This window comes from Salvelinus namaycush, chromosome 4 (genome assembly GCF_016432855.1).
Source record: "Salvelinus namaycush isolate Seneca chromosome 4, SaNama_1.0, whole genome shotgun sequence".
NCBI lineage: Eukaryota > Metazoa > Chordata > Actinopteri > Salmoniformes > Salmonidae > Salvelinus > Salvelinus namaycush.
Window position 1 is genome coordinate 40,805,919 of NC_052310.1, and position 15,762 is coordinate 40,821,680.

The 15,762-nt window shown below is 44.0% G+C and overlaps 1 protein-coding gene across 2 annotated transcripts; it reads left to right on the forward strand.

Annotated features, from left to right (window-relative positions):
• The first annotated feature begins 11,714 nt into the window (after positions 1-11,714).
• On the forward strand, positions 11,715-15,538 carry zgc:153169 (uncharacterized protein LOC767799 homolog). 2 transcript variants are annotated; one of them, XM_038990521.1, is made up of 11 exons: positions 11,715-11,872; positions 12,702-12,840; positions 12,933-13,071; positions 13,189-13,345; positions 13,447-13,492; positions 13,948-13,986; positions 14,171-14,259; positions 14,696-14,711; positions 14,794-14,861; positions 15,073-15,177; positions 15,318-15,538. In XM_038990521.1, exons 2-11 carry the CDS (start codon positions 12,732-12,734, stop codon positions 15,459-15,461), a joined length of 912 nt encoding a protein of 303 aa, XP_038846449.1. In that variant the 5' UTR covers positions 11,715-11,872; positions 12,702-12,731; the 3' UTR covers positions 15,462-15,538. The 2 variants fall into 2 exon arrangements, with proteins under 2 accessions (XP_038846449.1, XP_038846451.1); XM_038990523.1 differs by having other exon boundaries at positions 14,800-14,861.
• Positions 15,539-15,762: the final 224 nt, after the last annotated feature.

Genomic DNA, 15,762 nt, shown 5'->3' on the forward strand with positions numbered 1-15,762 from the left:
CCCCTTTCCCTTATCGTTCGTGGCCCGGTGTGTGCTTGTTTGGCTAGTGTTTTGTACAGGTTTGACAGTGCTGCCAATAGTAGTGGTAGTGCTTGGCTTGCAGGTGCAAATCTATGATAGAATCGTGTTATTTGACATGACAAATTAAAAGCTTATTTAACGCATCAAATACTGTTATATGACATGTATCTTTTTTGACACGCAAAGACCCAAACGGCGTTTAATAATTTGGTATATTTTCATCTCTTAATTTTGCCTACTCTTCTAACTTGGTGGTGCACATATAGCCTATAACCTGTTTTAGAGAAATGTAATCATCAAATATTGCAAGAGCTTTCATTGTCTGTTTATATGCCCCCTTTATTTATCCAACGGTTCTGACTTGTACAGGGAGTGCACTGTAAGAACGGCCCATGTTCTGAATTCTGTCACTGTACATTTAAAAAGTGCTGAACAAATAGTTCTATTGACTACGTCCGTCGTAGCTTGCTTGTCACGGCTGTTGAAAGTAGAGGACCAAGGTGCAGCGTGGTTAGCGTACATGTTCTTTATTTAGACAAGACGCCGAACAAAACAATAAACACTACCAAAAACAAACCGTGAAGCTCAAAGGCTACGTGCCCTAAAAAAAGTCAACTTCCCACAAAGACAGGTGGGAAAAAAGGCTACCTAAGTATGGTTCCCAATCAAAGACAACGATAGACAGCTGTCCCTGATTGAGAACCATACCCGGCCAAAACATAGAAATAGAAAATCATAGAAAAACAAAACATAGAAACACAAAACATAGAATGCCCACCCCAACTCACGCCCTGACCAAACCAAAATAGAGACATAAAAAGGATCTCTAAGGTCAGGGCGTGACATTGCTCATTAATGTCTTAATCGAAATTACGGATTGCCTCTTATCCGCTTGTCGTCCCCATAGTTTGTACATCTCAATTGTCAGTAGAAACCACATTTGATTAAGCAAGTCTGCCATATCAGCTATATATTTTTTAAAGCCAGTAAAGGAGGCTAAATGAACTGTTTCGCTGCCAGACAGAGCTCCGCTTAAAGCCAGGTGTAGCCGTGGGAAGGTGTTGGGACTCTGCTGTTGGGACTTTATCTAGGCCCTAACAGTTTGTGGGCACCGTTTGTCACCGTTATGGTGCAATTAACGTATTGTTTAGTGTTGTGTTGTGTAGTGGCTTTGCTGGCATGCATCCCACTCCCCCCCACCAAGATTTACATGCTAAAATCGCCACTGCTTGTTTCTAGGAAAACGTACTCAAAATGTATAATTTGACCAAATATTTAGGAAGAGGTCATCATTTCATGGAGTCTGTGAAGGAAGAAACCACATAGAAAACGTGGTCAGCAAGCTGGGTAAAAAAAAAAGATTTTCACCAAGTCAACGATTTCATTACACTTTTATCTATGCATCAGTTAGGGTCTATATAAGCTTCAATATGAGGTCCTATACCTAGCATGAAAGTGCCTTCTTGTAGCTGTGTGGGCTAATAGAGTCAAAATGTTTGCCTTGGGTTAAATTGAGTCAATGGCCATGGGGTAAGTTGAAGGAATGGCTGAGCCAATGGCCAGTTGAGCAAATGAAAGTGTTTTCTTCCCAGGCGTAATGCAAGGCATTATCGCTGAGATATGAAGTAGCAACAGGGCCTATGTTAAAGGAGTTTTAAAAAGTACAGTGTTTGTTTGGTGTTTAGCCTGTGTAAAAATATGTTTAAAATTATTAAAAGACAAAAACATGATTGTGATTGTTGATTTGTGTTTGGGAAATAAAGATAGACATGGTTTTAAAAAGGTAGTGGTAATATTTCATTCAGTACAGAAATGTGTAGGCGGCTTAACTTACCCTGTCCCGTGGTTTGACTTACCCCCGCCGGGGTAGTTTGTGCCAAGAGACAATTTTGGGGGGAATAGCTATATTTTCAAAACTGTAATGTTTACATGAATTCTGATTATTTCCAGGGATACACAACATCCTGAAATATATGTCTATACAATATCTTAGTTTGAAAAATTACTATATTTCCTTTGACGTAGTGATGCTGAATGTACAAAATGGCTCAACTTACCCCACTCTCCCCTACCTGGTTTAGTGTAAAGTAAAGCCTTTAAGTCCTATTGATGTGGATTGAATTATCTTTATCCCCCACAGTAGCTTCTATCTATTCAATGCTGTTTTTATCAACAGTGCTGTGTTTGTGTTACCATGATAGCTTATTCTTTGGCTGTTGTGTTCAGCAGCTGTCTCCATTGCTCAGATCACTAACTGGAGCCTGGCAGAGAGCAGGCCTTATCTAATGTTGAATGCATATCACACCCTCTGCTGATTGGGGTTGGGATTACAGTCTCATGTGGTCAGTTGTCTCTCCCTGTTCCCTAATGTCCTCCTGTTCCATATGCTTTCTATTGGAAGAACTACGGCTGTTTTGTCTCCTGTTATTTTATTTTATATTTTTTTACAGATTGGTCTATATGCATTTTGTCCGTCATATGGAAGTGTCAGATAGAGTGGGAGCAGGAGAAAAGGGGACAGCACTTTTTTGTCATCAAGGGATCTGTAAGGGGTGTGAGGGGGTATGTGGGGTAGCAGAGGAAAGATGAGGTCATTTTGACCAGGATGAGATTGGGGCACTGTGGGTTTACATTTTATATTTGAGTCATTTAGCAGATGCTCCAGAGCGACATACATTTAGTGCATTCATCTTAAGTAGGCCTAGGTCTAAGCCCTTAGATCTCAATATCTACTAAGCTAAAATATGGAAGTGTTTAAAGATGGTCATAAAATTGATTATTTAGCCATTTTATTTAGAATTCTAGGACCCCTGAAGGTATAGAAAATTATTTGATGAAAGGAAGAGACAAGTGCAAGCATTATTTATTTATTTAATTTTGGGGGGGATAATAAGACTGACATGTCTTATTTAAGATACTCTTTGAAGAGGTAGGGTTTCAGACGTTTTCGGAAGATGGGCAGTGGCTCTGCTGTCCTAGTTTCAGGGGGAAGCTCGTTCTACCATGGGGTGACAGGACAGAGAAGAGCTTTGACTGTGCTGGGCGGGAGCTGTAGGGATGGGAGGCCAAGAGACCAGGGCCCGTTTCTCAATAGCGATGGAATTTAGGCTTACAAGTGTTTTAAAGATACAACGACCGAAGATGTAACATGCGTTTTCCAAAACACCATGCAAAGAGAACAGTCACTAAGTGTGTCATTGGAGCATGTGTCGATACTGATAGTGTCGAAAGAAAGGGAGCGCTGCTCTCGGATGAGCTTTTTCCATTCAAATCTTAATTTAACATTATAATTATTTCACAATACTGACTACGGATCAGCTCCTATTACAACCTAGTGCAGCAAATATTGAGGCGGCTTTTTCTAATGTAATGCTACCCAATAAAAATGCACTTAATCACCGATTTGGCACATCATTGGGCACGTTATGCTACAAATCATGAAAGAAAAGTGAAACCTGCACACTGTTCTTGCTAGTATCACTGTTCTTTATTAAGCTTATGTATTGGTCTCAAGGCGTTTGTCAGAGCTTTTGTAAGTGTTTTTAATCTGCAACCTTATGTAGACATTGCTCCACCCACATCCGTTCAGTGCATCAAATGTTGTTGTAGTCAAGAGAAAAATAAACATGTGTTACCAAATATAACAATGTGCATTTCATAAATATTCTAAATATACATACAAAGTACATACTTTATTATCATGCACCTGCAACAAAGATACTATAGCTCAGATGTGCGAGTGCCTTTTAAATTTTGAGGCTACACATCATGAAATAAATTGAGACAAATTACAGAAAGTAGTCAAATATAACTCAACTGATTGAACATGAATATGATTGAAATAGGCATATCTGGTTTTCATTTTGTCATGCAGAGCGGAACAGGTGAACCCAAGAGCAGACTGGGATGAGGTAACCAAGGTATTTATTGAAACACAGGTGGACGATGGGGTGCAGGCCAGGGGAAGCTCGGGCGGGTTACAGGAAGCCAAGTGCAGAGGCTGAGGCTGGAGCGAGGCGAGTTGGGACTGGGTAAGCAGGTCCGGAGAGGAATCCAAGGACGCAGTGGAGTGGGGGGTCCAGGACAGAGTAACAGGACTGACAAGACGTGGGACTGGAGACAGGGGCCAAAGTCAGAGCGGGCAGAACTGTAGCGGAGAGGAAAACAGCATCAGGCAAGGGAAAACAGGCATTTAAAAAAACAGGCTCTAATCAGGAACAAACGGCCTCTGACTGAGGTTACGATCTGGCAGCGTGGTAGTGGCAGAGCTGAGTATTTGTAGAGGTCTTGATTATGGAACAGGTTGCAACTGGTGTACATTTGCTCTGCCTCCAGCACACCTGGCTCCGCCCACACAATCACACACACACAACACACACACACACACACACACACACAGAGGAAGAGAGCAGTGGGGGAGTGGCGGGCGTGGCAGGAGCAGATGTAACACGTTTGAAGCATCTTTTTATATGTTACTTGTTTGTATCAATTGCAAAGACAATGGCAACTTTAATGCTAAATGCTACGGTCTAGTGAGTTTCTTCTTCTTCTGTAGGGATTGGGAGTTTCAGAGTTTCACCATTTCAAACGTATGGACTACCGTCTCACGTTGTCTGGTCTGTGGCAGTTTAACTTCTTATGGGCAGGTGGGAAGGTAGCATCCCACCTGGCCAACATCCGGTGAAATTGCAGAGCGCGAAATTCAAACTACAGTATTATAAATATTTAACTTTCATAAAATCACAAGTGTAATACATCAAAATAAAGTTAACTTCTTGTTAATCCAGCCGCGGTGTCAGATTTCAAAAAGGCTTTACGGCGAAAGCAAACCATATGATTATCTGACGACAGCGTCCTGCATACAAACACATGAAAAACATATTTCAACCAGGCAGGTGTGACACGAAAGTCAGAAATAGCGATATAAAAAATGCCTTACCTTTGTTGGCACTCCAAAAGGTCCCAGTTACATCACAGATGGTCCTTTTGTTCGATAATGTCCTTCTTTATATCCATAAAAACTCAGTTTAGCTGGCGCTTCAGTCAATAATCCACCCAGTTTCCCTCCATCAAAATGCATACAAAATGAATCCCAAACATTACTAATAAACTTTTCCAAACAAGTCAAACAACGTTTATAATCAAACCTTAGGTACCCTAATACGTAAATAAACAATAAAATTTAAGACGGAGAACTTTATTGTCTTTATCGGAGAAAAATACCAAAGAACGCATTCTGTTCCACGCGCTTGGAAACACTACAGCCAAAATGGGAGCCACCTAGAAAAACTACAATTTCTGGCAAATTTTTCCAAAAACCAGCCTGAAACTCTTTCTAAAGACTGTTGACATCTAGTGGAAGCCCTAGGAACTGCAATCTGGGAGGACTTAGCCTTATAAGTGATAGCGATAGCTACATAAGTGATAGCCATTGAAAATAGAGGTAGGCTGAAATTTTTTCGTGTTTAAAGGGGGTGTTCCATTAAGCAAACACAATGTCTGTGCTCACTTGGGTGTGGTTACTAACTTGTCACAAGTTTATATGGAAAACAATTATCTAATTTAGAAGGCTAAAATCACATTGCTATCTTCCCAAAAGTATTATCATACTTAATCATATATTTTATACAACATTTAGAAGCAAACCTGACAACTAGAATGTTTACACCCTCAGGGATACAGTTATTTAGTTATACCATCCTTAATGACATCACTAAATAATAAACAATATAACATGATTATTCTTTACATCCCCACCAACCATTCCAAACATTTGGATTTCAGAAATAATGTTCCAATGTCCAATCTTTTTTCACACTCTCTGTAACAAAGGAGTTTCAGTCTTCCAATACTGCAGGGAAAGGAAGAGAAAGTTCTCTCTAAATATACAGCACCGTGTTAAGGTGTCAAGACCGGCAGAGCCCCCCCTTCCCCTCTTCTGTGGGAGAGAGGGGGTCTGGCTATCTTCAAGCATTTGCCTAGCTGATGGGTTCTTTGATCCACTGTCAGGAGAATCATGACAGACCTCGGGGGCAATTTGTTTAATCAGCTGTGTTTGCTAGGGATGGGGAAAAAGTGTGACACCACTCCAGCTCCCGGGGACTGTCCGGACTGTCAAGCCATTCTTAAGGGTTTGATGAGCGTAGCACAAAGTGGGTTCAGGAGAGGGATGTCTGCCATGGATGCCCTGGTGACAGTTAGTACAGAGATAGCAAAGGCCCTGAAAATAAAAGAGGAGATGAGTGTTGCGTATTTTTTATGGAAGAGAGGTGGGAATGTGAAATATGTGATGAGGAATATGCAAGAAGTTGTGTGAGTTGTGGAAGATTGGTCTCTAACATGGGGGTTTAGGATGTCTATGGCCAAGTCCTGCTTTATGGTGTATTCTAGGAGGAAGGTTAAAGATGTTAGGCTGCAAATATATGGACATGATATTGTTTGGGTGTATTTAGGTATGTGGTTTGATGAGAGGCTTACGTTGGAAGAGATGTTGAGCATATTGAAGTTAAGTGTAGGAAGGTGCTTGAGACGGTGTGTGGAGAGATATATAGATAATCCGTTTTTATTCATTTTTAAGGATATATTCAGATGGTTCAAATGATCCAGTCAGTGTTAGGGTGGGGGCAGGAGTGTACATCCCAGATTTCAATCTTAGAGTATGTAAGCGGTCAACTGATTATGTGTCAGTGTATGCGGCCGAGTTGTCGGCCATGATTCTAGGTTTGAGATGGGTGGAGGAGGTGAAACCACTCAGAGTGGTGATCTGCTCTGATTCGGCGGCAGTGTTGAGTAATGTGAAGATGGGCAGGTCGGATATGACAGACTTGTTTGTGAAGATGATGGTGCTGTTATTGGGATTGGAGAGGATGGGAGTGGTGGTAAGCTTTTTCTGGGTTCCCATCCATGTGGGTGAGGAGGGTAATGAGAAGGCGGTGGCTAAGAGTGCTGTGAGGAGAGAAGGAGTAGATATTCAGCTCTCGCTGAGCCAGAGAGAAGTCAAGTTCTTGATCCGGGCAAAAGGGCTTGATCTTTGGCAAAGGGAGTGGGATGCTAGTAGTAAGATGGGGCAATTTTATCGTAATGCACCGGTCAGGAAGGAAGAGGTGGGGACTATGGGATGTAGACAGGGTTGGGTAGGTTACTTTCTAAATGTAATCCGTTACAGTTACTTGTCCAAAATTGTAATCAGTCATGTAACTTTTGGATTACCCAAACTCGTAATCTGATTACATTCCGTTACATTTAGATTACTTTCCCCTTAAGAAGCATTAGAAGAAGACAAAAATGTATGTTACCAATTGAACGGCATCTATTGCAGGATAAATCAATGTTAAAGTTTACATAGCTGGCCATATATGGATGTTACATTTTACTTTATGGGTTGGTTATGTAGGTTTCTTCTAACCCATCGCTTTCTACTACATATAATAATACGATTAAATTATATCTTTACATTAAAAACCAAAGTATCAGAATTCCAGTCATTCCAATAAATGTTATACCCCTTGATCTTCAAGAATAGGACTTGGAAATATGGAAGTATAGATTAGACAAATTGTTTTACCTGAGCATGACCCCAAAACTAAAGACTTACTAAACAGCTCTACTCTGTTGTTTAGGATTTTGTTGTCATGGAGGACTGATTGGGCTCATTGATTCGAGTTGAAAAATAAATGCTGCACACATGGAATGGCACAATTTGAGCACTACTGAAAAGGGCTATTTACATGTGAAAAATGAAAGCCATATGCTGCATTTTCTACAGGCCTATTGTTTACATTTTTGTTAGTGACACTTTGATATCTTGAGCTGTTTAAAGGGCAAATCCACAGAAGAAACAATAACAAAAAGGTTGCCCCACCTCTGTTTTGGAGAAGAAAAAAAACTCAGCATAATAGACAGAGCTATGGATGCAAGGACTGACCATCCATGATACAAAAATGATTGTTTTAACCATGTTAACCATGTTGTCATATGCTGAGGTAGTGAAGAAAGTAGAGGAAGGTGGGTCAGGTGGAGGGATCCTGAGAGCAGTGGTGTGAGTAGTAGAGCTGTACCAGTACAGAGAAGTAAGCCAACAAGTGATATCTGTTTCTGTAACGATCGTCGTCATATTCCTCCTCCTCGGATGAGGAGGAGCATGGATCAGACCAACACGCAGCGAGGTATGTAGACATAATGAATTTATTAGACACGACGAACACTGACACGAACTAATACTTGAATATTACAAAATAACAAACAACGTAGACTGACCTGAACATGCAAACTACATATCACGAAGCACACATGAACAGGAAAGAACGAACGAACGAGACGAGACAGTACCGTGTGGTGCAAAAAACACAGACACAGCGACAATCACCCACAAACAAACAGTGAGAACAACCTACCTTAATATGACTCTCAATCAGAGGAAACGTCAAACACCTGCCTCTAATTGAGAGCCATACCAGGCAACCCAAAACCAACATAGAAACAGAAAACATAGACTGCCCACCCAAAACTCACGCCCTGACCAATAAACACATACCAGACAACAGAAAAACAGGTCAGGAACGTGACAGAACCCCCCCCTCAAGGTGCGAACTCCGGGCGCACCCCTAAAACTCAAGGGGAGGGTCTGGGTGGGCATCTGTCCGCGGTGGCGGCTCCGGCGGTGGACGAGGACACCACTCCACCACTGTCTTTGTCCCCCTCCTTAGCGTCCTTTGAGTGGCGACCCTCGCCCCCGACCATGGTCCAGGAACCTTCACTAAGGCCCCTCCTACATAGAGGAGACAGCTCAGGACAGAGAGGTAGCTCAGGACAGAGAGGTAGCTCAGGACAGAGAGGTAGCTCAGGACAGAGGGACAACTCTGTACTAATGGCAGCTCCGGACTGGGTGGCAGCTCCGGACTGGGTGGCAGCTCCGGACTGGGTGGCAGCTCCGGACTGGAGGGCAGCTCATGACTGGAGGGCAGCTCATGACTGGAGGGCAGCTCATGACTGGAGGGCAGCTCATGACTGGAGGGCAGCTCCTTACTGTCTGTCGGTTCTGGCAGCTCCTGACTGTCTGGCGGTTCTGGCGGCTCCTGACTGTCTGGCGGTTCTGGCGGCTCCTGACTGGCTGGCGGCTCTGGCGGCTCCTGACTGGCTGGCGGCTCTGGCGGCTCCTGACTGGCTGGCGGCTCTGGCGGCTCCTGACTGGCTGGCGGCTCTGGCGGCTCCTGACTGGCTGGCGGCTCTGGCGGCTCCTGACTGGCTGCCGGCTCTGGCGGCTCCTGACTGGCTGGCGGCTCTGGCGGCTCCTGACTGGCTGGCGGCTCTGGCGGCTCCTGACTGGCTGGCGGCTCTGGCGGCTCCTGACTGACGGACGGCTCTGGCGGCTCCTGACTGACGGACGGCTCTAGCGGCTCCTGACTGACGGACGGCTCTAGCGGCTCCTGACTGACGGACGGCTCTAATGGCTCGGGACAGACGGGCGGCTCTAATGGCTCGGGACAGACGGGCGGCTCTAAAGGCGCTGGGCAGACGGATGGCTCAGAAGGCGCTGGGCAGACGGATGGCTCAGAAGGCGCTGGGCAGACGGATGGCTCAGAAGGCGCTGGGCAGACGGATGGCTCAGAAGGCGCTGGGCAGACAGATGGCTCAGACGGCACTGTAGGCCTGGTGCGTGGTGCCGGAACTGGAGGTACCGGGCTAAAGACACGCACCTTCAGGCTAGTGCGGGGAACAACAACAGGGCACACTGGACTCTCAAAGCGTACTATAGGCCTGGTGCGTGGTACCGGAACTGGTGGTACCGGGCTGAGGGCACGCACATCAGGGCGAGTACGGGGAGAAGGATCAGTGCGTACAGGGCTCTGGAGACGCACAGGAGGCTTAGTGCGTGGTGCCGGAACTGGTGGTACCGGACTGGAGACACGCACCTCAAGGCTAGTGCGGGGAGCAGGAACAGGGCACACTGAGTTCTCAAGGCGCACTATAGGACTGGTGCGTGGTACCGGAACTGGTGGTACCGGGCTGAGGGCACGCACCTCATGACGAGTGCGGGGAGAAGGATCAGTGCGTACAGGGCTCTGGAGACGCACATGAGGCTTAGTGCGTGGTGCCAGAACTGGAGGCACTGGGCTGGATACACGCACCACAGGGAGAGTGCGTGGAGGAGTAACAGGGCTCTGGAGACGCACAGTAGGCTTAGTGCGTGGTGTCAGCACTGGTGGTACTGGGCTGGGAACACGCACCACAGGGCTAGTGCGAGGAGCAGTAACAGTACGCACAGGACTCTGGAGACGCACAGGAGGCTTTGTGCGTGCTGTAGGCACTGTCTTAACCAGACGGCTAGCACGCTCCTCAGGACGAGTATGGAGAACTGTTCCCGGTGACATTAAGTCACCAACACGTTCATTCGGACGGATGCCGTGCCTCATGCACCAAACCAATACATCCCTCATAACTCTCTCCTCCAATTTCTCCATTAACTCCTTTACTGTCTCTGCGTCACTCTCCTCCAAATCCGCCCTCACCGGCTCCTTACGGTAAACAGGAGGAGTTGGCTCACGTCTCCCGACTGACCCAACTAAACTACCCGAGAGCCCCCCCCCAAGAAATTTTTGGGTTTGACTTACGGGCTTCCAGCCTTGTTTCCGTGCTGCCTCCTCATATCGCCGCCTCTCTTCTTTCGCTGCCTCCAGCTCAGCTTTGGGGCGGCGATATTCTCCTGGTTGAGCCCAGGGTCCCTTTCCGTCCAATATTTCCTCCCATGTCCACGAGTCCTGGTTACTTTGCCGCTGTTGTTGGTTCCGCTCACGCTGCTTGATCCATGGTTGGTGGGTGATTCTGTACACGATCGTCGTCATATTCCTCCTCCTCGGATGAGGAGGAGCATGGATCAGACCAACACGCAGCGAGGTATGTAGACATAATGAATTTATTAGACACGACGAACACTGACACAAACTAATACTTGAATATTACAAAATAACAAACAAACAACGTAGACTGACCTGAACATGCAAACTACATATCACGAAGCACACATGAACAGGAAAGAACGAACGAGACAGTACCGTGTGGTGCAAAAAACACAGACACAGCGACAATCACCCACAAACAAACAGTGAGAACAACCTACCTTAATATGACTCTCAATCAGAGGAAACGTCAAACACCTGCCTCTAATTGAGAGCCATACCAGGCAACCCAAAACCAACATAGAAACAGAAAACATAGACTGCCCACCCAAAACTCACGCCCTGACCAATAAACACATACCAGACAACAGAAAAACAGGTCAGGAACGTGACAGTTTCAGTAAGATTGGATTTTTAGCATTTATAGCAATGATTATCAATTGTACTGCAGGGATGGAATGTAAGTTGCAGAAAATTGAGGTTATGGTGGTAGCTGCAGAGAGGTATTTGGGTGTGCGAGACTTGACGTCAGAAGAGTTACAGGGTGTGTTAAGTGGTGGTGTCCCATCCTTTCAGGCTGTTGGCCTGAAGTAGGACTAAATAGATTTAAATAGTGGAGTAGGGTGGTTTTATTAATTAATATATATTTATTTATTTGTGAGTGTAGTGTAGTGTTAGATGGTAAGGTATTTTTTTTAAATTAAAAAATAAACAATGTATAAGAGAGTTAAACTCCAGTCTAGTAGGTGGCGGTAATGCAACATTTATTGGATGCCAACCACAGTTAAACCTCATCGAAGAAGGAAATCACTTTCGTTGGCTAGTGGTAGACAACATTCTACAGTGGTTCTATTTTTCTTGTTCTGTTTGGTGATATTGGCAGCTTAGTTTAACATAAATAAGCATAAATAACATATGTGAGTTGTACTGTACAGGCAAACTGAAAGAGAACTAAGGTAGGCGATGTGTAGCCTTTGGACCCAGTCTCTCTAGCTGCTTTTAACAACGCGGGTGTATTTACAATGCATACACTAGCTTTGAGCCCAATTGTATTGGGTTGCACAAAAACAGTGCACAGGAAGCCAGTTAAATACAATTCCATTTCGACTTACTGTGCCGGTCAGTTGGTCACTATGACGGGTAATATAAATAAATAAAGGTTATGCACATGCGTCATGTGGTCAAAAAAGGAACAACTTGTGGGGGACTTTTATTTTGACATGGGGTAAGCAGAGAAGAAATAGGTCTATAACAGACCCACGTTTGGAAGGTTTCTAATTCCCTGTTTTTGTGCAACCCAATTCAATTGGGAGGAGCAAGGCTAGTATATGTAAATACACCCCTGTTGATAAAAGCAGCTACCCTCTTCCAAGTACTGATGTAAACAAACATGCAATAATCATTACAAGCATGGCAGTTGCATTACTTACACCAAGGGTTCTCTCAGAATCTAATGATGATTTGTAGCCTAGTTGTTGTATCCAGAGTCATATAGAGATCTATACTGGTTGTGGTGAAATCAGTGGGTTTAATCCTTGGTCATGTCCATATTCAACAATCCCTTTTATTTTGCCCAGTAAATGCATAGGTAGGGATCTCTTGCTTTCACCAATCTAGCATTTCCAATGGTGATGACTCATGAAGGAAAGAAGATGAGAGGAAAGTGCTAGTAGTGCATCGTTAATCTATTTGTTTATTTACTCGTTTGTTTATCCCAGACCTTGGATGTGGGGACTTGAATTAGTATATGGATTGGGACTATAACCCTGTGTTTTGTTCTCCTAGACCCAGTAGAGTTCTTCAGACAGCGGAACCATGGCAGCTGTGGGGACATGGGGTTTCTCTCAGCCTTCCGTGGAGAGAATACGGTCCCTGATTACCGCTGGAGGACACGCCACAGATGCTGTAGAGGAGGCCATGGCAGGTTGGCATGAGTTGGCGTGGGTGACTCACCTACTACAGTTCAGCAGTGCAGCATGTCTTATGTCCATTGTGAAACTCTTGTATTTCTTCCAGAGGTTGAAGATGATCCAAAGACTGGGCTTCACATTGTGGGGAGGGGAGGATTCCCTAACAGTGGGGGAGTGTTGGAGTGTGATGCTGCCATCATGGAGGGCATCACTGGCAGGTTTGGGGCAGTCGCAGCACTACGGGGGTGAGAGAACCACCTGCTAAAACCACTGCCATGGCATGGGAAAGAGATGTCTGTGAAAATGAATAGTCATAGGGAAGCCCATTAATAAATGGAACGGTATGAAACTATGGTTTCCAGGGTTGGGGCTCCGATGCGGGTGGCTCGTAGGGTGATGGACAGAAGCCCCCACAGTCTGCTTGTTGGGGAGGGAGCAGTAGCTTTTGCCCGGGAGCAGGGCTTTACTATAGAGCCCAATGACAACATGCTGAGTGCACACTCAGCCAAGGCTTACCAGGTACCAATACCCCTTGGGGGAAAATGGCATGGCTAACCATTTTAAATATAAATGACAGATATTGGAAAACTACAAATTATAACTCGTATTCATTCTTGCAGGAATTTCTGGAACAGAAGCAAAGTGTCAGTGGACATGACACACTTGGTGAGAACTGAAACTTTCTTTTGAAAAATGTTGATTTATCATGATCTTCCTGCTCATTGTAGAGCATTGAGTGACAATAGAACACCTACTGTAACAACTGAAAATGACTGATAAATGTGACTGATACTTGTGCATTAAATAGTTTGGTCCTCTAGGGGGAGTCCTAATCCATATAATCACATTAGTCTGGGTTGTATATTACAGTATTTATGGATCCTAACCTGACACCTACCGTTTAGAATCTGGAATCTCTTTACAATAGTCTCGATTCCCCCCCATCTCCAATATCAAAGTTTCTCATCTAGGTTAAATAACCTCACTTTCCCTTTTTTTACATTTATATTACTGACCATTCCTGCAAGACAAGTTGGTACAAAACATCTGTGGAACCAGGTCTAAAAGTGCAGGTTACATATTTAGTATGAGATCTAACAACTTCTTCCCTTTCTCAACAGGACTTATAGCATTAGACAACATGGGGAACATAACTGTTGGTGAGGAAGGTGTCTTCTGTTTTTTCTCTTGCTCTTTCTTATTTATTATGTAAAAGACCTATTGCAAGCTCCAGTCTTTGAGTATTTCTTTTCAGAATCTAGAGATACTTCCATAGCAGCTACAGTATGAGGTTAGGTTGTAGTATTATGATTCAGCTGATTTTGCTCATGTCCTGTTTTTCAGGAGTTTCTACTTCAGGGGCCCCCTTCAAATCACCAGGGAGGGTGGGAGACTCACCCCTACCTGGATGTGGCCTATACGCTGAACACATGGCAAGTTTACATCTACCAAAATCAACTCAATCAAAGAACTGTACACACTGATTAACTTCTTTCCCTCTGTGTTTTAGTAGCCTTTTCTGGATAATTGTATTGTGACATACTACACAATGAATCCATTTTACTGCATGTTTGTTAATCCTACAAAGATTGCAGGTTCATGTAAAGTTTTAATACACTATTGTTATGTTAATGTCTCGGTTTCAGTACGCTTAAAGGGAATCTCATTCATAGCCAATTCACCACAGTTTAACATCCTTATGATCAATTAAAAAAGCAAGGGAAGATGACAGTCTTATGTTGAATTGCAAGTGGTTTCAAATATTCCAACTGAAGTAACAGTCAGATTGCAGGTTCACACTAAGTCTAACAGGCACATTTTTCTATGACTGTCATCTCTGTCATTGTATAACCCTGCTCACTTTTTCAGGTGGGAGCTGCGGCAGGTATGTGAACTATTTGGATGATCTTTTCTTTGACTGCTCAAATATATGTTTTATTATATTTTCTAAAGACTTCTCTTATCAGCCACAGGTGATGGTGATAAAATAATGTGTCATTGCCCAAGCTTCCACGCTGTTCAACTGATGAAACAGGTAGTGTTATGAGATGATCAAGTCATAAATCATTTTACTTTGTCAACCTTATACTGAGTCAGGTGTAGGTTTGATGTGCCCTGTGGTTGAGATGTTTGAGCAGCCACACTGTCCCATGAAATCTAACTAGCCAGCTATTATTCACACAGCATTAGCCTGCCTGGAACTTTTGGCCACCCTTACCTCAACTGACTCTCTGTCTCTCCCCCAGGGGTCATCACCCAACAGGGCCTGTTACACTGTCGTGGATGACATCATCAGGAGGACTGCCCCGGACAAGTGCTTTGAGATTGGACTCATCGCCCTGAATGTGAAGGTATCTTTTCTACTCTTAGTACTATATTATAGAGATACAGAGTAGTCATTGTTATATAGATCAATTAAGTTGCACAAAAAACAGATTGGGTCTTTCTGTCTCCTCGACTCCCTAACACTATATTGAAACCTATCCTCTAGGGTGAAGTAGGGGCTGCCTCTTCAGTGGAGTTTCCCTACACATTCTGGATCCAGGGGAAGGACTATGTGGAAACAAGTACTCAGCTTCCAAATTCCACAGAAATGGAGGGCACAGAAAAATGTGACACATGTACTGTAAAATAAAGGGTGTGTCATTGTTATCAGTGATGTCTTGAATTGTATTGATAGTAATTGATAATAAAACTATTTTATGTTTACTATAAGGGTCTAATAGTGCTGTCTGAAATAATATTTTAAAGTAGGCCTACACACATGTATGAAAATAATGTTATAATGGTATGTAGCATACTTATTTTCCCCAATCTGTGGAAAGGAAGTTTCTAGCTTTAGCCTACTTGTGAAATTTTGAACGCCTTTAACATGCACAGTTTATGGGCTGACTGACTCATACCTGTGCAGGTGCTGACAGGTCTGACAGGTGACC

Coding starts and splice junctions, on each gene's coding strand:
- zgc:153169 (XM_038990521.1), top strand. CDS start 12,732: ATGGCAGCTGTGGGGACATGGGGTTTCTCTCAGCCTTCCGTGGAGAGA. Junction 13,493..13,947: donor CAGTGGACATGACACACTTG/GTGAGAACTGAA, acceptor CTTTCTCAACAG/GACTTATAGCATTAGACAAC. Junction 15,178..15,317: donor TCATCGCCCTGAATGTGAAG/GTATCTTTTCTA, acceptor CCTATCCTCTAG/GGTGAAGTAGGGGCTGCCTC.